At 36.2% G+C, this 26,366-nt stretch overlaps 1 protein-coding gene across 2 annotated transcripts in view; it reads left to right on the forward strand.

Moving 5' to 3' along the window:
- The window catches only part of RELN (reelin), a 456,216-nt gene that overhangs the window by 405,766 nt on the left and 24,084 nt on the right, over window positions 1-26,366 (forward strand). For both annotated transcript variants that reach the window (XM_016145914.2, XM_016145915.2), the window contains exons 47-53: window positions 10,794-10,934; window positions 12,129-12,306; window positions 13,734-13,927; window positions 17,212-17,468; window positions 21,985-22,139; window positions 23,156-23,370; window positions 25,522-25,699. In XM_016145914.2, the coding sequence (XP_016001400.2) occupies window positions 10,794-10,934; window positions 12,129-12,306; window positions 13,734-13,927; window positions 17,212-17,468; window positions 21,985-22,139; window positions 23,156-23,370; window positions 25,522-25,699 (1,318 nt within the window). The remainder of the gene's footprint in view (window positions 1-10,793; window positions 10,935-12,128; window positions 12,307-13,733; window positions 13,928-17,211; window positions 17,469-21,984; window positions 22,140-23,155; window positions 23,371-25,521; window positions 25,700-26,366) is intronic.

Genomic DNA, 26,366 nt, shown 5'->3' on the forward strand with positions numbered 1-26,366 from the left:
AAAAGAGGCAAAGCAGTCAGTGTACTATGTAGAACAAGAGTTATAGTGAGGGCTCATGATTGTTCTCTCTCCTCCCCACAAATGAAGGATGAATAAATCTTCCTAGAAAATGACCATGAAATTCAACCATTTATCTAGGGCATAACTTTTGTTGGGATTATAAAAAATGGGATGGTTTCAGTTACTCACAGCCTAAGGCTGCTCGACAATTGCTGGCTCAGAGGTACGAGACTATATTAACTGTCAGCAGAGTTGCCAAGTTTAAATGAGATACGTGAGATTTGGTTGCTCATTAAAGGTATTACCATGCATGAATTATTAAGGCGATCTTAATAAAATAGAAAAAAAAAAAAAAAAAACCTCCATTAAGGCAGAAGTCTTTTAAGTCTTTATGCATTCTGTGAATTATTACCCAGCTACTTAGTAGCATTTTGCAAATAAACGACATTCTAAGATTTATTCCAACTAGTCATTATCCCCTTGAGTGTTTCCCTCAAGAAAAGTAATTATTCCTCATTTTTAATCTAGCTTTTAATTGTCTTTTATATGTACCCACAAGAATTTTGACCCTTTTAAATGATATTTGAAGAATCTGATGAGCATTCATTTCCCCTTGCCATTGTATTGAAAATATGCAGTTTGTTTATATACTGCCCTCAAAGTTCATGTTGTACAATGGTTTTAAAGTCAAAACTGCTTTGTAACAAGACTCTTTCGGATAATTCAGAAAAAAAAAAAACACATGTATAGATAGAGCCCAAGCCAGACCCACTTTTCATCATGCCGTGTCACATGCCAGAGATCATTCAACAATGTGCCAGGCTCAGGATACTCTCTCTGAAACACAGGTTAACCTGTCTATGCTATATCTGCTTTTATATCCAGTTACCTTTAAAATATGGTGTTTCCTTGTTTTGAATTGAACTTATGCCTCAACATCTGCAGTGTTTACATGTTCCCCCATAACAGAATTGAGAATTTTAGTTTGTAGCTCTTTATTATAAATAAATATGATGCTGACAACTTAAAGCCATGTGCTAGATAGGAGTTAAGCATGACTGTGACAATGTGCCAAATGTAGGTCTCTCCACTCACTCAGTTATCTCATGACCATGAGGCTAGGACCCCAATACTGCTGATATAATGGTGGTAAGTCAATTTAGTTCGGTTGCCCATAAATTGACATCAAACCATTAGCCAAACTGAAATGGCCAGTAGTCATCAGTAATGATTATTCATCCATTTAGTCATTCATTAAACAAATATTTTTGAAGTATTTAATTATGTGCTAGTTCCATGTGAGGGGCTGAACTTATTTTTGCCTCAAGGAGCTTTTAGTCCAGTGCAAGAGAGAAATCACCAGTGATTACAGAGATAAATAAAAAACTCAACTGTGATGAGTGATGGAGGACAGTTGCATGATGCCAAGACACTGTATATCATAGGGAGATTTGCCTTGGTCAAGAAAATCAAGGAATGCTTTTTTGAGAAAAGATAATTGAGGTAAGATATGAGGATGAATAGGAGTTAACTAGGTGAAGAGCGAGGGGAAGAGTTTTGTACGGAAGGATAATAGCCTATAATAGGAGGAAGCAGAGTTTTTGAGATACTGAAAGAATGGATCAGAGAGAGAATGTGGAATGAGGTGTGAAATATTGACAGACCATGAAGTACATTGTAGGTTGTACTAAAGATTTGGGAATTTGTTATTTAAAAATGAAAAGCCTATTAAAGTGCTTGGGAATAGGGAGGCACGATCAGATTTGCGTTTAGAAAAACTTATTCTAACTGGAGAACAAATTGGGGCGGATAAGGGTAGATATAAGGAGACTCTTAAAGAGGCAGTAAGTGCTAATAGCTTGGACTATGATGCAGCAGACGTGAAGAGAATGGAGAAATTCAAGTAAAATGGAGGCAGTAAAATTGACCAAGCTGCATGATGAATTGGACATAAGATGGTGAGGGAAAGGGAGTTGCTAAAGATGACTCCCTGGTTTCTGAATTGCAGAAATGAATGAATGCTGATGCTTTTCACTGGGAAGGGAACACTGAGACTAAACACAAGATACATCACTCTCTGCTCCAGACACTTGTACTAAAACCTAAATAAATTGCAGGAGATGGAACTATAGATATACTCTTCCCCATATACACTGATTAAATTAGATCTTTCTGGAAGGAAAAAGAAGTGAATGGAAAGCATTGTGCTTCAGTGGAGGACTCTGGCTTCTCAGCCCTGTGAGCTTTAAAGCAGCAAGTCATCTCAGGTCCCTAAGCTTCAGTTTCCCTATCTGAAAAGTGGAGATACTTTTGCCACATAAAAATCTAATAAATGTGCATGGAAGGATTTGAAACATTATAAATATTTGTTAAAATGTAAATCGTTTTTACTTTTATGAGTTGACGACATAATCACACTTGTTAACCAGAGCACAGGTTTATTTTCAGACTTCAGCTTCAGTCAGATTAAGAGGTCTTCCTACATTAGCTTAACAAGAATGAGTCCATGGGGTAGGACACTCTGTTAAGTTCCTGCCCTGGAAGAGGTTACACTAAGATTGGGGAAAATGAGAAGTGTACTGAATAAACAACTTAAAAATAATAAATGCTGCATGTAATTTAGAGCTCTCCTAAGAAATAGGCTAGACATGCTGTAGGTATTGAGAGGTGGGAGCCAGTGCTGAATGCCAGAGTTGGAGAGGGCTTCATGGGAGAAATGGACCCTGGACTCAAAGGATGGCCAGTAATTAGGTGGTCATGGAAAGAGCATTCTAAATCAGGGGAACAGTGTGAACAGGACACATGAGCCTGGGACAAGCACAGGAGTTGCTAATAAAAGCAGAGGGCTCATATCTGGAAGCTGTGAAAAGTTGTTTGTTCATAGAGTTGGGTTAACTTACAGCGAGTTTGAAGCAAGGCGATGGGGTTTAGACTTGTACGAAAAATAAACTAGGGTGGATTTTGAGCTGAGAATATTCTTTCAAGAAAAAAATGGGAGAACAGAAACTCACAGAAGAGGAAAGTGGCAAAGGCATTGTGATAATGACTAATCATGAAGTAACAAGGGTCTGGGCTACAGCTAACATGGAGGGGATAACGCAAATATTACTGAACACTTCAAAGAATGAATTGGTAAAACTCAGTAACAACTTCTCCACATATCAAGAGATGACTCTGAAGTTTGAAGCCCGAGAGAGAAAAAGTGGGGAGAGTTAAAGAGGGACAGTATGGCAAATTTAATCAAATGATTCTGAATTAATACAATGACTGGAAATACAAATGGAAACATCCATTTGACAGAGATATGAAGATCAGACAAGAAAAGATAATAAACTTTGGAGGCATGAGCATAGAAGTGATAGGCAATGCTGTAAAATTTTATCAGCTCTCCATTTAAAAAGAAAAGAAAGGATTCCTAAACTTAATAGCACAATGAGTGGAAATAACTGTTAAAGGGATCAGGAGGATGCAGTCAGAAAGGTAGAAGAATCAGAATAACATATCTAAAAGCCAAGTGAGAAGAGAGTATTAAGCAGGAAGAAGTGGTCATCAGTGACAAATGCTACAGTGAATCACAATTTAAAAAAAGCTTCCCAGTAAATTTACTAAATTTTTTTCAATAAGGAAGTACTCTGACCTTCAAAAGAACAGTTTCAGTAAGATACTGGAAATAAACGTAGCTTGTCTGGCCCCGAGGGCTTAACTACTATTTTAGTACTACATCCTTATTGCTTGCCTAAGAGATATAGTCCTAGGAGAAATAGAATGCCCAGAATTCTTGAGAGGCTGAAAAATAAGATAAGAAGATGCCAAAATTGATTTCATAGCCTCTAGCCTAAATCTTCCTCCTCCTCTTTACTAACCCCAAACTAAAAATAACAGGTGGCTCAAGTGGCACGCGTTCTTGAATTTGTCACCTGAGAACCAGGGTGAGTCAATAGAAGGGCAGGTAACTCGAATCCATCGAGAAAGAGAAAAACTGCCACTGAAGGCTCAGGTGTGACTTGGCTATTTTAAGTCATAGTTTGAAGATGATCCATTCCCTTCTACTAGCCCTAATGACCTAGCCGATACCACAGTCTTTAAAGATTAACTACAACACTTTGGGTGCCAGGTGGTTTTAGCCACAGCATGGCAACTACTTAATGTTTGCAGGAAGTTTAAAGGAAAGGCAATGAGCACATGAAAGGGCAAAAAGATTGTGGAGTGATCAAGGTGATGGAATGGGAATGGAGGAGGCTGTAGCTTTTTGTAAGTGAATCAATTTAGGGAGGAAGGATATTTTTCAATATTTCTACCTATTATAAATGCAAAGAAAAGGTCTTATACAAACAATGCCAAATACCAGCATAATATTTACTGAGTTCATCATGGAAAAATATTCAAGAGAATTACAAGTTTATTTTTTAAAGAAGAGATTCTTTAAACTTGCCCCAGCATGCTTTGTTTCTCTCCATTGTTACTTCCAACTTAACAGTATCTTTTGAAAGATTTTTTGCAAGCGTTCATATTACTGCATATCTTGTTAAAATTTTTCAATCAAGTCAAAGACTTGGACTTCTCTTCCATATCCATCTTCTCATGCATCACTGTGATACTCTGAGCATTGCTCTTTTTACTTTACCAAATTTCTACTGGTCTTTCAAGACCACAGAACATAAAATTTTGCCTGGCACAAACCATGGTACCATTGATTTCACACACTGAATATATAAATATTATTTTGGTATTATATTAAAACAAATTGAATCTATTTCCATTTCTAGTACAACAGAGAACAAAACTATTTCCAGGAATCAATGCATTCCCTTTAGGCATTATTAGTTGTCAACATTGTTTGCCAAAGTTTTTTCAGAGAATTTGAGATTTGGCTGTACTTTGTACCTACTGCTATCTATGGATTCTTAAGAATTAAATATAAAAATAAGTAATTCTCCATTGAGAATGTATTTTGTAAGTTATAGGAATTCCTTTTATTTGAAGGATGAACCAGTGTATTTGATGCCCTCAGTGGGCTTACATAGAACATTGTAGTTTTAGAATTATTACTGATTATAATTATCAGCAAAAATAATAAAACTTTATTTCACTCACACACAAAAATGAGAATAGCCACTCTCTTTTATTGTAAATTTCAAATTAAAATTTTACAGTGAGTTTGAAGACCACAGATTATTTTTGGCTCATATTTATGTATTTAAAATCCAAACATGCAAAATTAAAGAAAATAGCACACTATACTGTCATATAACTTCATCCTGTTTCAACAATTATCGATTCATGACCAACTTTGTTTTATCAATAACACCGCTCACTTCCACCCCCATCTTATTTTGAAGCAAATTCTAGACATCACATCATTTCAACTTTAAATATTTTAGTATGTACCTCTAAAAAAAGACTTTTTAAACAATGTAACTGTGATATTATCACACTTAAAAATTAATTATTTCTTATTCAATAGTTACTCAGTTTTCAGATGTCCCTGTTGCTCTCATAAAACATGTTATAGTTTTTTTCATATTAGGATACACATCAATATAATTGGTTGACATGTCTCCTGAGTCTCCTTTAACCTCCAAGTCCCCCTGCCTACCTTTCAAGATGAGCACTAAGATACAAAGAAGTTATTTTATTTTCCCCATGGACACACAGTCAGTGGCTAAACCATGATTGTACTAAAGGTCTCCATTGGTTCTCTACCAAGGATGAAAGAAAGGCCATGTGACGTGGCTCATTTAAATTCTGCTATTACTAACTCCAATATGCTTTCCACCCTAGTTCCAGAGAGATGTTATGAAGGCCTTAGGTCTTTTGTAAGTTTTAGAAATTCCTATAACTTACAAAAAACCTTTATGAAGTACCTTACCTTTATCACATTTGTCTGGGCTCATAACCTGTATTCCAAACACTTTCTCCTCACATTGCCAGTTTTCAGACTTCAGTGTGTTATAAGACATTTAGGAGAAAGGAAAATTAAATGACAGTATACATTCTTTCATGGTCAAATTAATGTCACCTGAAATTTCTGGAATGTTATAGTCATTTTCTGTCCTACAAATTCCCAGTGTTAATTATAATCACCAAGATAATTTTCTACCAAAAAATCAGGGATGCCTAAATTAAGTGCCTCCTGCTAGGCTGCTGAATCTGTGGCCTTCCAGCCTCTGCCTGCCATACAAGACAACCAGGTTTCTTAGTAACATATCGGCACCAGCAATGGTGTGCTAAGTCAGGAGATAATGGGTTCTAGATGTAGATCTAAACTAAGAAGCTATAGATGCCCTCTTCCTTGATCGGCAGTCTCAAAACCTGTGAAGCAAGTCAATTGTACAAAACAGTTTCTAAGACCCGTCCTCTTATTTCTACTCCAAGAGTGTGTTCATTCTTAGGTTCATAGGTCAGTGTCTTCTTCATGAGGCTGTCCCCCAAAGCGAGGCCTTTGTGTCCCTTGTCAGATGGTCCACCCTTTTAGAGCCCTTCACCACAAATAATTCTTTCACTCCTGGTACCAAAGTTCACACTTCCTTTCTAGTGCTTACTTTGTCTTTAGCTCTTGTCCGTAGTTCATGGGTTGTGACCCTCTGTTCAGTTGAGCTATGCTTCTGCCCAAATATACGCCCACGAGTGGAATTGCTGGATCATATAGTAACTCTGTGTTCCACATTTTGAGAAACAGACAATAGCTACCATTTACTAGTCCCACCAGCGGTATATATGGGTTCAGATTTCCCCACATCCTTGCCAACACTTGTTACTGCTGTCTTTATCATAGCCATCCTAGTGAATATAACATTGTATCTCATTGTGGATTTGATTTCAATTTCTCTAATGACTAATGATGTTGAACATCTTTTCATGCATTTACCAGTTATGTTTATATCTTCTTTGGAGTATTTTCCACTTTTGTCTAATGCAGAGAAATGGGCGAATAGAGGACATTTTATGCCAAATATGAAGGCAGGATCTTGGATAAGGCAAATACAGGGCACATTTTTAAATATGACAGAGATTTCAGAGCCTCTAACTCAAAACAGAGGCCAGGGCTTCAGCTATGACGCTGACTTGAAAAAGACGATGGATGTGTGTACATACAGCAACAATACACACAGTCTTCTGTAGTTAAACGACTGTTCATATTTGGAGGTTATGGTAGATATAGGATTATTTTTTAAAGATTGAGATAGAGTTTTGAAGGATTTACTAAATGAGAATTCAGAGTAATAATAAACCAGGAGATCCTTGCCTTGTCTCAGTTTGTGAGTGGTTCGGTATGACTTAGGGCATGGAGCTTCAACTTGTTTAGGGCTATGTTTTCTAGTCCTAAATTTTTTATGTATCTCTTGGAAAGTAAAGGAAATATCAGGGATAGTGAAAAGTTTTTTAAAATTATGTATGGTTCCTTTTAAAGGGCGTTTTCTCCTGATGATGATGACAACAAGGATGTCATAGAGTTTTCCTAAAGAAAAGAGTGAATACAGACTCAGAAATATAAAACCTATTAAAAGATATAGAGGCAGTTCGGGGAAAGGTTCCCAAGGAGAGCAGTGATAGAAACCATACTATCGAGAGGGACATTTTTTAACTGCTTACCAATGGATATTTAATTATTAAACAACACTTAGGAGCACTTGTTATGTGCTGTAGATAGAGAGGAAATAATATAAATTCAGAAAAGAAGTGAAAGGAGATATTTCAAGGATACGGAAAAGGAGAAGTCTGCTCTGGGGCCATTTTCCTCCCAACTGCAAAAAGCAGCAGCTGGTGGTGGCCATCATTATAAAGAAGCTTCAGGATAAATGATGACACCTGCCAAGGGACTTTACCAAGATACTCATAGGTCGTGGTAAACATGATCTAATTAATTTTCACAACACTCTTGCAAGGTGGGAAGTAACATTTTCCTAGTTTTACAGATGGGGAAGTGTCAGCACATAAACATAAGTGATTTGGTCCTTTTACATAATGAAGCTGTGACATAATGAACAGTTGGGAATAAGAAGTCCTAGCAATTCAACTTTCAGACTTTTATATTTAACTTCTATTCCAATTTATCCTCTCAGTGAAAGTGTTTCTTTTTCTTGAAAAACAATATTGGATAATATATGTACTCCTGTTTTATAGTACATAATTACTAGATATAGTTATTCCCAAGGATATAAAAATCATCACATATGAGATGGGACCTTAAAATTATCTAATTTAACCTCTTCATTTTATATGTTAAATTACTTGCCATGGACATAGAACTTACTAGTGCCAAGAGTACAAATCAAAGCCATTATTTATATTTACTCTTATTGGCCAACTCCAATGTTAGTACATTCTACACGTGGTTTCTGCTGTGAAATGCTACTGAGTTGTACAAACTGAAAATGTCATAGCTAGACATCTTTCATAGAACCTATCAACTCCAACAATGCATCTAGCTCTTAAATCTTCCATACAATCTCTCTGTTAAGTTGCTGCCCAGACTGTGATTAAAGCCAACCAATGATTAGAAAGCCACCACCTGCTAAACAGCCCATGCTGCTTCCCAATTGCTAGAAAGGTCTCTTCCCCCTTTAACAGCCATCAAATCATTGCCTCCTCCACAGCTGACCCGCAGCCCCTGTCTACCCACCCTACTAGCTGTCTCTTATTTGATTCTTCCTGGACATCTTTATTGCTGTTAACTTAATATTCTTTCAGTAAATGTTTATGAAGCCCAATCTATAGGTGTCACCAACAATAAAATGGTAAATAAGGAGAAGGTAACAGAGGAAATTACATACAAATAGGCACTTTTAATATAAGGTGATAAGGGAGCATGTATAAAACATTAGGGGAACATGGGAATTTTATTAGTTGCCTACTATCTATAAGCACTGAAGATACAAAACAATATTCTCTGAAGGAGTACAGAGATATTCCTTGCCCTTCAGAAGCTATGATCTAAAGAAAGAAGAAATATCTGTTTTGACTTGTTCTCAGAATCCAAGTAATTTATATGCTGTGGAAATATGACATTTTACTATGTTATTTATGTTTCTGCATGTAAACAAGCATAGCTATTAATAAACTTAGTGTTTAAAAATTAACTGATCAGCAGTCAGAGTTGCACAACCCTTAGAGGGCCATCCTCACATAGCTTACTGTGAGAACAGCGACCCCTAGATACCAACTCCCTGCACCTATAAAGCACCTACTAAGTGCTAGGCACTGTACACAGAGTGTATAATGTCAAACAAAAGGGATTGACACCACTCCCCTATAATTTAATCTTCTGAGGAGAAGACAGACATTTAATATGTGACTATAATTATATATGTCTGACTATATATGACTACAATTAGTAAACAATACTATAAAAGGAAAAGAACAGTTTGCCATGGAAGAAATGTAATTTTTAAAGAGATTAGAAAGGAGATTTTTCTATGAAGACCTGACATTTACTCTGACACACAAAAGACACACAGGGATTAACCAGGCAGAGAGAGAGGGAAAGCATTCAGGCAGAGGTGGTAAAGAGTTTTGTGAGCTTTGGGAACTGAGGGAAGGAGCAGTGCTCCAGAAGTAAGTAAACAGGGTGAGGGGCTAGAAGAGAAGACACAGCTCAGGTAGTCTTGTGGGCCAAGGAATTGAACTTAAATGCAATAGGAAGTGATAGGAGGATGTTAGGCAGACATTTCTGTGCTGGGAGGAATGTAAGGGGCCTGGGGAGCAAGGAGGTTTGTGGAGAAATCAGTCAGTGCGTAGATGTTCAGTAAACAAATATTGAACTGAACTATTTATTTTCAGGGTCAAGACTTCAGTTCTGGCCTGTTTCTTTTCTATTTTCTAAACTTAGTATAAATGTTTTCACTTAGAAAATGTGAAGTCCTTGCTGTTGTTTGGTCTTTTGTCCTGCCTAAAACAGATATCTCTCAGTCCAATGATTAACAGTTTTTTTATTGACAAAAGTATATGAATCCACAAAACAAAACTTGCTTTGACCAGTTATTTCCTCTGTGGGTCTTCGAATGTTCTCACTTGAGCCCCAAACATTGTTTGGATTTTACTGCCATCTAGTGTCTCTAAAAGCATAAGTTTATTTGTGTTTCTGAACAAGATCCTCCAGGAAACTGTACAAATGAGCAAAGGTATTTCTCTTTCTGAAGTGGGAGAATCTCTGTTTTGGTTTTATTTATGTTGCATTTAAATTAATATAAACTAAATTTAGTCCTATTCATAACCCTCTTTCTTTTCTCTGTCCAGCTACCTGGATTTTATGATCCCTCTGATTTACACTCCTGCTGTCTTCCTCACGAATGCTGTGTGATGTGTGAGATGCACCAATGTGCCCATTGCACAAAACTGTCTGGCCTTAGGGAGCAAGTAGGAGTTAAATCCAGCCCGTACCCTGAATCCTAAGTCAAATGCAGAGGGACCGTGACTGTTCGAGGACAGGCGTCTTTTCCTGACTTGCAACAGCCTTGGTGTCACTCCACAATGGCTCCCACACAAAATTTTGGGCTCACTGTTCCCCTGAGGCTAATGGTTTTATGATTGGTTTTAGTTTCTGTTTTAGTCTGTTTTTACAAGGCTCGGAAAGATCATTGGCCCAAAATATAATCTCAAGCTATAATCTCAAGCTATTGCAGTTCATTTGGGTTTAGTTTTGTTCATCAGAATTTTGCATGGAATATTGCTTTAATGGTTGCTCTTTTCAGAACATGAGTGAGGATGTCCATGCATTTGTGTTACATTCACTTGTTCAAACATGTCAGACCACATCTTTTTTCACTGCATCTTTCGTTCTTTTTTCTTCAAAGGTCTCAAGCCACTCGTTTCCGTTGGCATCAACCAGCTCCTTTCGACAAGCAGCAGACATGGGCAATAGATAACGTCTATATCGGGGATGGCTGCATCGACATGTGCAGCGGCCATGGAAGGTGCATCCAAGGAAACTGTGTGTAAGTAGATTCGCTTTCTTCCTTTTATGAGAAGTTCTTGACTCGAATTCCAGCAAGATTTTTCTGAAACTGATTTTTGAATCACTCCCAAGCTACCGTAGGTCATACATTTTTTCCTGAAATCTGATACTAACTGTGGAGTTTATGGCTATTGAACCATCATTCTTGCTGAGACATTAGGAACTGAACAATAGCTATCTTGTCAAGAGAAGGCAGAATTATAATTGACTGTGTTTTATTTCCTTCTGTGTTTCTGTGGTACACCAGAGCCTTGAAAAAGACATTAGAAAAGGTTCAGGAGTTCAGTACATTCTGACAAAAAATAACACATCATAAGTTTTTCTCTCACTGAGATCTGGATATCTGTAATGATATGTGTTACTGTGGTTTAATTGGTATTCCCATGCTGTTTGCACAAGAAAATATATAAATGTCTGATCAATTTACCAGATATATTTGTTGGAGAGGCCCAGTATTTCACTCTTAGAGAACCTTGAAAGGATCTAAATAAGGTGTGTATGAATATGTGTACACCATGTACTACAGGGTGCTCGATATGGTAGTGTGAATGAAGATGCTGATAGAGAAGTCATAGTCCCTTCTTCACTAATCTCCATACACATGAGAAGCCTTTCCTTCGATTACTAATTTTAGCCCATATCTAAAATGACCTCTGAGACTCCTGAACCTCCCAGTCCTATATTCATATTTCCTCCCACACTGAAGAGGGAAGTCAGTCCTCTAGTCAAAGATGGCAGATACTATCAAAGCTTCTTCTGCTGTTTGGAACGTGGCCTCTTAGATTCCCGATTGGTCCAATGCCTCTATTAAAAAGACCAGTTTCATAAATATTAGGGCCTACCAGTTTAGTTTAGCAGCTGCAGTTGTTCATCAGCTATCCAAAGCTGTATCACATAGAGGCAGGGCTTTAGTAAATTTTTTGAAGTTGCTTCTTTCTCTCCAACTGTAAGTCCACATCACTGCTTTAGGAAAGCCTAGAAGTAGTTAATTCATTGCTTATTTCTAACCTAAAGCACTGTTACGGAGAGCAGGTGAATCCTGGCAAGCTCTGTGAAGATAAGTAACCTTTCATCATCATGGACTAGGAAGAAGAGTTGGCTTCACTAATTTGAAAACACACTTGTGGGGGCTTTATTTGATGTTGACTTTTCCTTTCTCTTTCTTCACACCCAGCTGTGATGAGCAGTGGGGTGGCCTGTACTGTGATGAGCCTGAGACCTCCCTTCCAACTCAACTCAAAGACAACTTCAATCGCGCTCCATCTAACCAGAACTGGCTGACTGTGAACGGAGGGAAATTAAGTACTGTGTGTGGAGCTGTGGCTTCTGGAATGGCTCTCCATTTCAGTGGGGTGAGTGTTTGGCTGCTGGCTATTCATTTCTACATCCTCTGAGTACCCTCCAAATAATTGAGTCTCTTTTGAAGTTTAATTGGCAGATCAAGATGCAGAGTTAGACATTCTAAGTGCACCACCCTGATCTGAACTTGCAACTTTATACATACCAGAAAATACTAAGTATTTCCAGCATTTTCCTCTCACAAATCACAATCTAATTATGTAGGGTGGTGTCAGCACAAGGAATATTTAAGTACATATTTAAAAAGGACAAATAGATTTACATCCTGGGAAAGAGTGCTTGCACAGTGCGTAAGGGTCTTCCATCTGGATGATACTCTAATTGAAAACTCTTGAGCTTGCAACAGATTTTGGATTTAAGGAGCCAAAACTCTGGAAAATGAGCTTCAGTGTTTCCTGAATTTATTAATAACAATTAATCCTTTATATAAATTATCCAAGAAAGAATAATTGTCAGTAATTACCAAACATTGTATTTATAGCAGATTATTTTGTGAATGACAGCAGAAAATTTCTTTCAGACATTTTATAACCATTCTACATTGCTGCCAAAAATGACGAGTTTAAAAATAGAATGTCTTCAATACTGTAATTAAATACCTTATGTAGGCAATTTATTTTTTTTTTAATTACAAATTCACTATCAGTTCTTTTTACCATGCTCTACCTTAGAGTTTGCATTTATGCTAATGAAGTATATTATTTGCATTCATTGTTTTAGGCCCAAGAATAACAAGAAGACATACAGCATATAGGATTTTTATAATCATGAACCTGACTAGGAATGTAGCGTTTGTTTACAATATCCTTTCTTGCTTAGGCAGAACTCCAAGGGGCTTAGTTTTCCCCATATGTTCAAATAAGAAATATCTACCTACCTGCTAATGAATTAATATGGGTGACATTAAAATCAGCTATAAAAGTTTTTAAAAAGCATTACAACTATCATCTCTAATTATAATTAAAGTATATGAAATTTTTAGACATTTATTTTTTAATTTCATATTAAAATAGTCATCTCAACATGCTATTTTATTAATGGTTGATGCCTTTTTAAAAATCTAATAAATGCCTAGGAATAACTGGAAATAGTTTAATAAAAACATAGGATAGCTATTTTAATTCCAGCTCTCATCATGTTTGTAAGAAAACAGAAGAGACCTTCCTAGATACATTTCCCTTTGTAAGTAAGTTCTAATACTGAAATTTCAAAGTTCAGCAAATATTTGTTATGTACCTACTGTGTGCTAGAGGCCATTCTAGGAGCTAGTATGAAAGGAGAGATGATAAAATCAATAATACGATAGCGTATGATTTGTATTACAAAAGGAAAATAAAAAAGATGAAAGCCAGGGCAACCCAATAACCTGTGATCACAATTCCTTATCACTATTCTGTTGCATTCTGCTTATTTTCCTTAGGGTTGCAGTCGACTGTTAGTCACTGTGGATCTAAACCTCACTAATGCTGAGTTTATCCAATTTTACTTCATGTATGGATGCCTGATTACACCAAACAACCGTAACCAAGGTGTTCTCTTGGAATATTCTGTCAATGGAGGCATTACCTGGAATCTGCTCATGGAAATTTTCTATGACCAGTACAGTAAACCTGGGTTTGTGTTTTCTTTTATCTCTAATAACTAGTATGATTAATAAAGATGCTTGGTAAGGCCTGCCAGTAATCAATAATAGGAACCAAAGGAAACCTCGGCCTTACTCATTGGTACAGGGTGCCTGAGAGTGACATGAAAATAAGGTTTTTGAGATGGATAAATAGCTAATTTGAGTGTTTATTTTAAGACTAACTAGTTTTTAAATCCTAGAAGAAGATAAAATATGCTATCACAATGCCAGTTCAAAAACCCATATACATTTATGAGTATGTGATGATTAAGTTCAACAACGTTTTAAGAAAATAGAAACATAAATTATTTATATCTTTGTTTGCTTGTTTGTTTGTTTATTCGGTGTTCACTCATTTTAGATGATTGGAGGCTAGAAAATAAACACAATAAAAGGTAAATATTCTTAAGAAGCCTTGAGTCCAGTTTTAAATTTCTTATTAAAAAAAACTCTGAATAAACATAGTATGGGGGTCATTTAAAATATATATATTCTTAGAGGGAAAAAAGCAATGAATGTGACTGAGAAAAGCCAAAAAGGTTGTTAAAGAGGAAGAGAACATACTTATTGAAGGAGAAAGAGAAGAATAAGGAGGGGTAGGGGGTAAAACAAGAGAGAAAGAGAAAAAGAGAAGTTTAGAGAAGAGCAGAGCAGAAGAGAAGGAAAAGGAGAATAGGGGAGGAATAAATACAGCTCAATCAAGAATAAGTAAAAGGACCAAAAAAAGAGAGGATATATAGATAATCCCTCAGCTCATGGCAAACCAGTTGCAGACTAAAAATTAAGTAAAATAAAAACAATTAAAGAATCTTGTGAATGATCATTTAAATTTAATGTATCAGTTAAAAATAAATTCATCTATGAGTGACAGAACACCCAAAATAACCTCAAAGGTTTTTTTCCTCTTATGTAAATTAGATCCAGAAGAAAACAGCCCAGGGCTGCTACAGTGGTTCTACAAGCACCAGGTTTCCTCTTCCTTGACCTTCTGCCACACTCAACACATGACCTCCATCTAATGGTCCAAAAGGGTGATTCTCGCTCCTTCACATTCCAGCCAGCAGGAAGGAGGAGGGGCAAGAAGGGTGTGCTATCTCTCTTTAAGGACACGTCTTAACAGTTGCCCATACTTCTGTTTCCATTCTAGTAGCCAGGACTTAGTCACAGACCCATACCCAGATGAAAGGGAGTCTGGACACGTTATCTTTATTCTGGGCTACTATTCACCTCATTAAAAATACGGGCTCTAGTTATAAAGGAAGAGGGGGAAACGGCAGTTGAAGAAATGCCAGCAATCTCTGTCACAAGCAGAAGTTTTAAATCCTGAACTTGCATTAAAGTTGGACATCAGTAAAGGAATCCAATAGAATCTAAGTTGTACACAGTGTAATAGCGCAAAAAAAAAAAAAATGTGCTTATCTATTAGTAGCAGATAATAGACAGGCAGAGTAAACCATTTTCTTGGTCCTTATGGAAGAAGTAATAAAGACTCTCAAGTGTGAGTTCCTGAACACTTAAAAAGCATAATATATACAGAGAGAAGGAAGTTATCTTTCTGAAGGATAAAAGCATAACTGTTTAATCTACTTTAGTTTTCTGAAGGAGAAACAAATTGACCAAGATAGGAACAGTGATCATAATTTATTCAAACTTTTAGCAGCCTTTGATAAATTTCTACTCCAGAGATTTTTTAAATGTGGTCAAGGATTTATCAGAGAAAGGAATCTAATTTAGAAAGAAAAATAAAAATCATTGCTCTGGGTAAAGAAATGTGATTGTACATTCCTCCAGGAACAAATAGATTTCTGACATAATTTAATACGTTTAAAAATGTTAATTAAACATGTCACATCAATGGAGATAAAGTATAGAAAGGTCTTACAAGATGAGCATACAAAGGGAGGGTAGGGAGAGGTACAGGCGATCTTCAAAATTGAGATGCATTTGGAAATGAACCTTGGAAAAGATTATTTGCTTAAAGCCTGATTGTCTCCAAATAGCCAGGAACTACACAGGTAAGGATCTAGAGTCATGATCTATACTTTCCTTCCCTAAAACCAAGATCCTGGCCCAAAAGGCTGCACAAAATGATGAACATAATTGTAAAAAGTATTTAAAATCCAGGTACTGGAAATCCAACTAAAAGCATCCTAGCTTTGGATGGATCTTGACTGATCCCCAATTGGAATCCTGCCTACTAATTCGGTCACTATACCTCAAGAAAAACAAGGAGGAGGAAGGGGGAGGAGGAGAGCAGAAGAAGAGAAAATAAAACCAACAAGGAGATACTGTATAAACAAAACTAAAATAACAAAACCTCTTGGATGTGAAAGACGAAAACTAAAGGGACATTATCGAAGCCCTCAGCTTAAGGGTTCTTCACAGGACAGACCTGTGCCTTTTGGCCCTGTCCTGGAGTGCTAATACTAAGAGGTGACCTTTGAAAGTAATGGAGGTAACTTAGCATGTATAAAAAGATGAGACTTTATGCAGAGGAGAGTAAACCTCAGGAAATTACTTTTCACAACAGACTTTGAGTTATGAATATAAGATTGAAAGAGTTTGGCATATTCCTGGGGTTTAAATGCATAATTGTGATTAAGGAGTATTTTAGACCTTATTTCTAGCTTGCTAAAGTTCATGGAGTATAGAGCCATGTTTTTCCATGTCTGTCCTTGGTGACTGAGTCAGGGTTGACATGCTGGGCTTTTTAGTCCATGATTCTCACTCAGCATCTCTTAGTATAATGTTTTCAGTAAAACATAAAGATAAAGTCAGTGTCAAACTACAGGCAACTAATAAAGTAATTACATATAGCCTAGCATGCTCAAGCTGAGAGCCCAAACATTTTGCCACAATCTAGTGTCCATATTCCAAGCAAATTGCCTAGAATAGAATGAAATCAAAGAGGGAGGAGAAGGAAAAAGATGAAATTAACTCCTGGGTCACAGAAAAAAAAGTCCATTTTGCATATACTTTAGGCCTACAGATCCAGACGTACCCCAGGCAAGCAGATGGAGTCGCTCTAGGGACAGCCCAAGGATGGTTAGAGTAAGTCGGTAGTTCCAGGATGCTTGAATTTGTTCACATTCTGTTTCCCCAATTTAGTAACTTGAGAGACTTTATAAAATCAATTCAGTTGATCATGGTTTTTAAAAATTATTTTAGCCAGTGGCCTCTCTTCACCCACCATGTAATATGGTTGTAAATCTTTCACTAACATGAGACATTTGACAAGACTTTTTTTCCCACCCCCACCATTATTTTCTTACAGATTTGTGAATATCCTTCTGCCTCCTGATGCTAAAGAGATTGCTACTCGCTTCCGCTGGTGGCAGCCAAGACACGACGGCCTGGATCAGAACGACTGGGCCATCGACAATGTCCTTATCTCAGGCTCTGCTGACCAAAGGACAGTCATGCTGGACACCTTCAGCAGTGCCCCGGTGCCCCAGCATGAGCGGTCGCCTGCAGATGCTGGCCCTGTCGGGAGAATTGCTTTTGACATGTTTATGGAGGACAAAACTGAAGGTAAATTTTTCTCTAATGCTAAGTAAAATCCAGTGAAAATGTAGTTTGGATTTGGGTCTTTTCAAGAATGAAATGTGAAACCTTTTACAGATTCTCAAATGCTTTAGAAACAGTGAAAGTGCTGTCACCTTTTTGTTTCTCTCAACCTTCCTGCTTTACATTATAACTAATTTTTTTCTTACATTCAAGTGTGTTTTAATAAATGACATTTTATAATTTTGTTAGCAGGATAATTGTTTTTAGAAAATTTTCATTTCTGTTTTCTACTTTGGGTAGAAAGCCAACATTTCCTGGTCACATGTTTTAATATCCAAAGACTAGTGTTTTGTTTTCCTACATATCAGATGTATCTGTGATGACATTTAATGTTTCAGAGAGTGTCCAAGGTCTTGCTTGTTACTCTGCATTCTCAATAGGAGTAGCCCAGTGATCCTGATGAACTAGCAAGGATCTCTCCATGCTATCCTTATTTTCTTTTTTTTTAAATAATTTAATTTTTTGATTACAGTTGACATACAATATTATATTAGTTTCAGGTGTACAACATAGTGATTAGACACTTATATAACTGATGAAGTGATCACCCAATAAATCTAGTACCCATCTGACACCATACATAGTTATTACAATAGTATTGACTATATTCCTTATGCTATACTTTATCTTCCCATGACTTTTTCTAACTACCAATTTGTAATTCTTAATTTCTTCTTTTTCAACCCCCAAACTCCATCCTGTCTGGCAACCATCAATATGTTCTCTGTATTTGGGTTTATATCTGTTTTGTTTGTTTGTTTTATTTTTGGACTCCATATGTAAGTGAAACCATATGGTATTTGTCCTTCTCTGTCTGACTTACTCTACTCAGCACACTACCCATCTATATTGTTGTAGATGACAAGATTCCACTTTTTTGTGGCTGAGTCGTATTCCATCATATGTATGTACACCTCTTCTTTATCTATTCATCCATTGATGGGCACCCAGGTTGACTCCATATCTTGGCTATTGTAAATAATGTCTTAATGAATATATGGATGCACATGTCCCTTCAAAGTAGTGTTTTTACTTCCTTTGAATTAATATCCAAAAGTGGGGTTACTGGGTCTTTCTTTGTCTCTTGTTATAGCCTTTGTTTTAAAACCTGTTTTGTCTGGCATAAGTATTGCCACCACAGATTTTTTTGTTTGTTAGTTTCTATTTTCATGAGCTATCTTTTTCTATCCCTTTACTTTCAGTCTGTCTGTGTCTTTTGATCTGAAGTGAGTCTCTTGTAGGCAGCAAATGTAAGTCTGAACAAAGAAACAGTGGCTTTTGCCAGCACTTCTGTCTGGGAGAAAGCTATCCCTCTAACTCTCTCCCTGAAACTGGATAGCTCAGTTCCTCCCCGTATGTCCCCAGTGCCTTTCAAGCTGCTGGCTCAGCTCTGGAGCTCAGAATGAGTGAGTCCATCAGCAAGTAAGTCCATGCACTGGCCCTTTGAAAGAAATGTCTGGGCCTCCAAGCAACCCTTCGTCTCACTCAGCCATAATCTCCACTGGTTTTCACAGCCAGAAGTTGTGGAGACTTTTTTCTCCCACTAAAACCCTGGGCTAGGGAGCCTGGTATGGGGCTGGGACCCCCTCACTTCTCAGGAGGACATTTACAGCCAAGATATCCCTCCCAATTCTCAACTGCCACACATGGATGTAGGACCAGCCCATTCCATATCTTGACCCTACCTTCCAGTCTCAAGGTAGCTTCTTCTATAAGTCCCCAATTGTAGGACTTCTGTTCAGCTAGACTTCAAGTAGTTCTCAAGGATGGTTGTTTTGTAGTTTAGTTGTAATTTTTATGTAGTCACAAGAGGAGGCAAGCACAGCCTTTACCTACTCCATCTTGACCAGAAATCCATGCTATTCTTATTTTCAATGTCTTGTTTCCTTTTCATTTCATGACACATTTTTTGTTACCTTATTTTTAAGTTGTACTTTATATTAGTAGCTTTGTTACTGTGCTTATATTACATAAAACATGGTATCTTCCAATCAAGCAGTGACATTTAATTATACATCTCACCAACACTGCAAGTGTTATTGGAACAGTGAAAATAGATATGATATACCACCATAGATTCATCAGACTTTGGGACTATGTCACAGGCAAATTGACCCCAGAATCTTGTTAGAAAGACAGATATATTTTGCAATAACAAGACTGATAAAAACCTTTAAGAAGAATTAAACGTATGCTGAAAATTGAAATCCGAGGAATTTTAATAATTTTAAATACTTAACTATTAACGTAGTATTATAAAATAATACATGTTTAAAGTGTGAAATTGAGAAAATATAGAAAATCATGAGGATAAAAATAAAAATCACCCAGAGAATAACCATCATAATATTTTGGTATTTTTCATATTCTTTTTTCTGTCTTTATATAAACATTTTTAACATATTGTAATCCTAGATTATACATATAATGTAGGCTGACAATTTAGAATTAAATCTTGATCACTTCCCCATGTCCTTAGGTATCTTTGAAAATATCATTTTAATAGCTGTGTAATATTTCATTTGAACATTTTTTTACCATTTGACATTGTTAAATATTTAGATTAATTATTCTCATTCATTCGTTTATTACTATATCACATGGTACAGTGGTACAAGTACAAATATTTAATAAAAATTATCCTTTTAAATAGGAAAAGCTTAAAATGTTCTTCACCACTACCAAGTATTATTCTCTTAAGAAGTTATTAAGAAGGTTTACTTACATAGATCTGGTTCAGAAGTTAGCTAAATTATTCATTTTTTTCCTATGAAATGGTTTACATAATGAGCTTATAATCAGAACAATTAAAATACTGTTTCTATATGAATAAAAGCAAATACAGATAATTTTTTCAAGTACCTAAAATATTGATTTTTACTTTAGGCTTAATTGGTAATGTACAATTGAAGGAACAAATTTTCTATCTTCTTCTAGTCTTACCAAAATGATATTCTTATAAACTAATAGCTACTTACAGAAATAGTCTGTGATATTACAGAAGAGATTGATGAGTTATTTGATTAAATGTAGGCTCTCTTTCATCAGGATTGCAGAGTTCTAGCATAAAATAACATATGTAGCCCAGAATAAATTGGCTCAGGGTATCCTTGTCAGAATCAAATTTCTTGAGTCCTGTACCTGTGATGTAGGATTAAATGTAGATCCAAATCCCATGGAATGAAAACTAATAGATAATGGCATTGGAGTAGTCATTCAAGTCCCAGAAATAAACTGCTTGTTCTTGAGGTATATGTCATGCTCAGACAAAATCAAAAGGACAGAACACAGACAAAGGCTGAATTTTAATTAAATTGTTTGGTCTCTTCTCCAAATCCTCTGAGGACATTCACAGTGGCCTCAGGTTGTACCCATTTGTTCATCTCCACTGCAAATACTGAAGATAACCAGGAAATTTTCAGAGAAAAATTAAACCTACAAAATTAATGTATAACATGAATTAGATGCAACTTATGGATATGTTCAATTTTTAACCTTTCAGAGATAAAATCATGATGTTAAAAACACATCTTCCAGAAGAGAAAGGGAATTGTGTGTGTATGTGTGTGTGTGTGCACGCGCGCGCGTGTGTGTATGAGAAAGACAATAGGATTTACTCCACACTAATCAAGTTATAATTTTGCTGCTTAGTTGTCCTTAGATTCTTACAAGCTTTTTTAATATCACTTTATTGAGGTATAATTGACATACAAAAATCTATAGGTATTTAATGTATACAACTTGATGAGTTTGCAGACAAGCATACACCCATGAAAGACGGTCACTACAATCAAGGCCATAAATTTATCAATCACCTCCAAAAGTTTTCTTCTACACCCTTTTCCTCTATTAATATTGATTCTTGTGTTATTGTCAAAGCACTTAACATAAGATCTACTCTCTTAGCAAATTTTTAAGGATATAATATATATTATTAACTATAGACCCTATGTTGTACAGTAGATCTCCAGAGCTTATTTGTCTTGCAATACTGAAACTTATACCCTTTGACTGACACTTCTCCATTTCTGTCTACCAGCAGCCCCTGATAACCACTATTCTACTCTCTGGTTCTATGAATTTGACTATTAAAAGTTTTTTAATTATCCAGATGGCACTATCAGAATTTGAGTAGAAGTAGCTAACTCACTTTCTTATCATATGACTAAAATTTTTCTCCTTCTTTAGATCCTGCCTAAAAGTTAAATATCTGTCAAAAATATATATATATTTCCCTTTGATTTTCATATACAATATATACCATACACACTTTTTTTCCAAATATAGACTAATATTGGATAGTAGATATATCTCAACCACCCAGTCTCCATGTTCCTAAAACAATGTGCTTATATTAGTGTTTTCTCTGTGGATTGTATGTGAGAGAAACTTCTACTTAATTCTAGATTTTGCTTAAGGTGAAATATTTGCTTCAAGTATTTTTTTTTGTCATAAAATTGTTGTCTTTTAATTTTTTAAGTGAATGAGCATTGGTTATTCCATGATGATTGTACAGTAGAAAGGTTCTGTGACTCCCCCGATGGTGTCATGATTTGTGGCAGTCATGATGGAAGAGAAGTGTATGCAGTGACCCACGATTTGACTCCCACTGAAAGCTGGATCATGCAATTCAAGGTGAAAATGTTATGATCTTAATTACATAAATAACCATATACTAATAATGTAAAAATGAAAAAAAATCATAGAGGCAAACATTATCTAATGTGTTGCCGACTTAATATATACTTTGAAAAATGAAGTTTAATATTAGGGTAATATACAACTCAACTATATGTAACTTAATGATTTAAAGTATTTTATTCCTGAACTATTTCAAGGTAAGGGTGTTTCTGCTCAAAGTTAAATACTGATAGAGCAGATATTGAGAAAAATGTAAACTACTAAGTCCAGTTCTGTGAGTTAAATCATTGTATGGCTTAGGCAGGTTTTTTTCCTTTAAGAGAAAATTAAAGCTATCATTGTTATATCTACCTTTTTACAAGAGCATTTTGATGTTTCTGAAGGAAGAAATTTATGGACTACAAAGGCATGATTAGCAATGCCAACATTAATATTGGCCAATCTTATGTCAACTAATTTATTCCGTCTACCTCAGTTCCACTGTATTAGCAACAAACGTCGAATTATGGCTGTCTCTATCAAGAAAAGGTGTTGTGTCTTATTAAAAGTACCTTCTGGTATCACTTCATTGCATCCTACTTGGAACTGAAAGTGATTTATTGAGAGTCATAAATTGTAGGACAAAATAGTAAACTTTGTAAAGCTGTTAGTCATCCTTCTTGGTCAAGCATTCTGCCAAACAGAAGTGCCAGACCATTAGCACAACAAACAACAATTTGTAAGAGAGGGCCCAGGCCTTCCAAGGCAATCAGCCAGCCATGGCAGAAGCACAGGTTTCAGCTTCTTTCCAAACTTCTTGCACAATATATTTGTCACCTTCCATAATTTGTCACCTTGGGCAACCATATTGAGTTCCTCGCCCATCAGCAGAGCAAAAAATAAACTTGAAAATATGGGATGGATGTGGTATAGTGTTCATATGGTGAGCAACTTTCTTGCTGCCAAGTTTTTAGAACAAAAATATATAAATGGGTTTAATATCTTAACAGTCTTCCATCTGTCTTTATTAGATCTCTGTTGGTTGTAAAGTATCTGAAAAAGTTGCCCAGAATCAAATTCATGTACAATATTCTACTGATTTTGGTGTGAGCTGGAATTATCTGGTCCCTCAGTGCTTACCTGCAGACCCAAAATGCTCTGGAAGTGTTTCTCAGCCATCTGTATTCTTTCCAACTAGAGGATGGAAAAGGATCTCCTACCTGCTCCCTGAAGGCTTAGTGGGCAAGTAAGTAAAGCCTGGTTCCAAGCATACAGAAGTAGATTAGGGACACTGTTGTTGAGCCTGAAATTCTGTGTAATTGTGGGTAAAATGTTCTCTTCCTCCCTAACTCTAAGGTTCTCTAATCAGTGACCTCCATGATGAGCTAACTCAAGGAGACTTCAAGTTGTAATTCTCAGACTTGTCAAGATGGGCCTTAGCAGGCCCGTTTATATTTCACATCTCAGGATCAGCAAATGGGGACAGAGTGATAGTGATGGCCTCGGAACCAAATGAAAAGGTGTATGTTACCTTATGGACCTTGTAGACTGTGGTCCACCATGCATCCTATGCTTTCCACATTACTGCCTGGTCAATGCATGATAGATGGAGCCAGGAGCAAATCCTAACACATTATGATGTCCGTACAAATACTAACTCTTCGTGCTCTGTGTACAGGTGCAGTTTGTAGGTTTCATTTTTCTCTTATCAAAGCATTATGTTCTGCACCTGCAGTGAAAAGTAATTAGCCTGGAGCAGTGGTGATTGAAACGATTAGATTGTTCTCTAAAAAGTCTGTGGATAAGTTAATTTAAGGCAATTAGAAAAGATTTCTCTTCGCCTGTAAAATTGGAGAAAAAAATACATTAAAGAAAATGAGAGGTGACCCTCCAACATATGAATCATAGAATGTGGTAAATGAAAAACCTTCCTGTAAAACAGAATTATGATATATAATCAGAACATATAGAGCCTGTGAATTAGGCGTTTACACACAGCTATTCCAATGTCTCATAGATACCATTTACTATGTGACCACTCACAGTTCTCTAGAACAAATGTAAAGGGCTTAGTCCATTAATGTGCTAGGAAGCCAAATTAGAATGCTTTCAGCTGAGGTAACAGAAAACCCAAATAACTCAATTAAAATCCAAACTGGGCTCATTTAAAATAAAATGTATTAAATCTCTAATGGAAAAAAAAAAAGCAAGTTAAGTGGACTCTAGGGCTGGTTGATTCACAAACTCAACAGTGTCTTCAAGGAAATTGGTATTTGTTACGTTCATTCTTATGCTTTGTTCCACTGTCCACACATTGGCCACACTCAGCCTTCGGGCTGGTTCCCCTCACGAACATATATGACTTTCAGAAAACTGGAGCAGAATGCATCCTTACCTACGTCCAGTGGGAGAGAAAGAGAGTTGCTTTTCTTCATACAGAGCCAGAACAAGCACCTCTCTGCATCCCATTGGTACAGATTACTCTAGAATGCCCATTCCTTAGTCAATAGTTAAGGGAGTTATATTATGATAATTATCTCATTTGACTCATCTGGGATAAAATGCATGCTGAGACCCACCACAATGTCCTTGCCTTGTCTTCTCCCTCCTTTTCTTTTTTGTAAGGAAGTATAATTTACATTCAGTAAAATGAGCACATCTTAATTGTTCAATGCAATGACATCCTCTTACCATTGTGTAACCTGTGTAACCACCACGTAAAACAAGATACTGAACATTGATGTCACCCCAGAAAGTCCGTCATGCACTTTAGACCCTTTATAGCAACATAGTATGGAGTATTTTAATATAAATAAGGTCAATTATGAAATTTGTATTTTCCCCAAAAGGCAGAGAAGAACGATGATGAAATTAAAATCTCAGGAAAATGTCCTTTAATATAACCCTTTCAAAATTGTTTTCTAATTAGCATAGTTACTCTGAGAATATTGATTATTTTTGGAGGATTCAGAAGTCTCTGTTTCCAACCACCTAAGGGGTGGGTGTATGTTGACAAGGCTCTGCCAAAGGATTCACTCACCTTCTATGCAATTTCAGAAATGTAATTAATGAATCTTAATTGTGATGCAACCACTGGACTCCTGATTTATGATAATTTTGTATTTTAAAATGTTCCTATTGCTTGAAATAGAGATTTTACTGTATTTTCATTTTATTTTACTGGTTTGCTCATATATTATAAAATCGAAGTAAAACTGAATTTAAAGTTTCATGACTAGAAATAGATAACGGCAGTTAGAAAACATTTTTGATTAACCCATTCATCTTGTCAGAGTGTCTTAAATGTTTTTTCTCTTATGCACTGAATACACACATGGGAAAATGGACCTGAATAAAGTTAACTTTTGTTTCTGTGTTGCTTTTGTGTTGCCAATAGTCCAGTAAGGTTTAGGTTTTATCAGAAGTACTCAGATATGCAGTGGGCAATTGATAATTTCTATCTGGGCCCTGGATGCTTGGACAACTGCAGAGGCCATGGAGATTGCTTAAAGGAACAGTGTGTCTGTGATCCAGGATACTCCGGGCCCAACTGCTACTTGACTCACACTCTTAAGGTAATGATAAAGTCCCTGACGGAAGCACTGACTCACATTGCAGGCCAGGCCTTAAGAACCAACTCAAGTGTGAGAGTAATGATTTGTAACAGTTTTTTTTTTTTTTTGGGGGGGGGGGTCGCCCAGTAAATAAATCCTTTGAATGGAAACTAAAAAAAAATATGTCTTAGGTTTCTTAGATATAAGAATATTAGGATTAAGTTCTAGGACAATTTACCAATTCATAAATTAACCAGACTGAATAGATTAAAGAACATAAATACTCTGCTTTTTATAAAAAGCAGATTTCTTATTTAAAATCAGTTTTAAGCCACCTTTACTTTTTCAGTAGATATGTTGTTTGAAGGAGAATACTGTTGTTATGAAATAAAGCACATAAAATTATCACCAAAAAAAAAAAAAAGAATTAATTTTCAAAAAGGACTAAACAGTACCTGAATTTTTGTTCAGAAAATTCAGTGTTCTGATTTGCTGATTGCTGAAATATTGTTGTGTATTAAGAATAGAGAGGTCATTCTTGGAAACGTCAGCTGTTATATCATTATTTAATATGCCAAGAAAATATACTTCCCGACGGTTGCCATATGTGCATTCTATTTCTGTGAATAAATATAGTACATTCCTCATCACAATAACAGAAAAATGACTAGGCTAAAAAAGCACAAGT

The sequence above is a fragment of the Rousettus aegyptiacus genome, unplaced genomic scaffold (assembly GCF_014176215.1).
Source record: "Rousettus aegyptiacus isolate mRouAeg1 unplaced genomic scaffold, mRouAeg1.p scaffold_m13_p_13, whole genome shotgun sequence".
Lineage (NCBI taxonomy): Eukaryota > Metazoa > Chordata > Mammalia > Chiroptera > Pteropodidae > Rousettus > Rousettus aegyptiacus.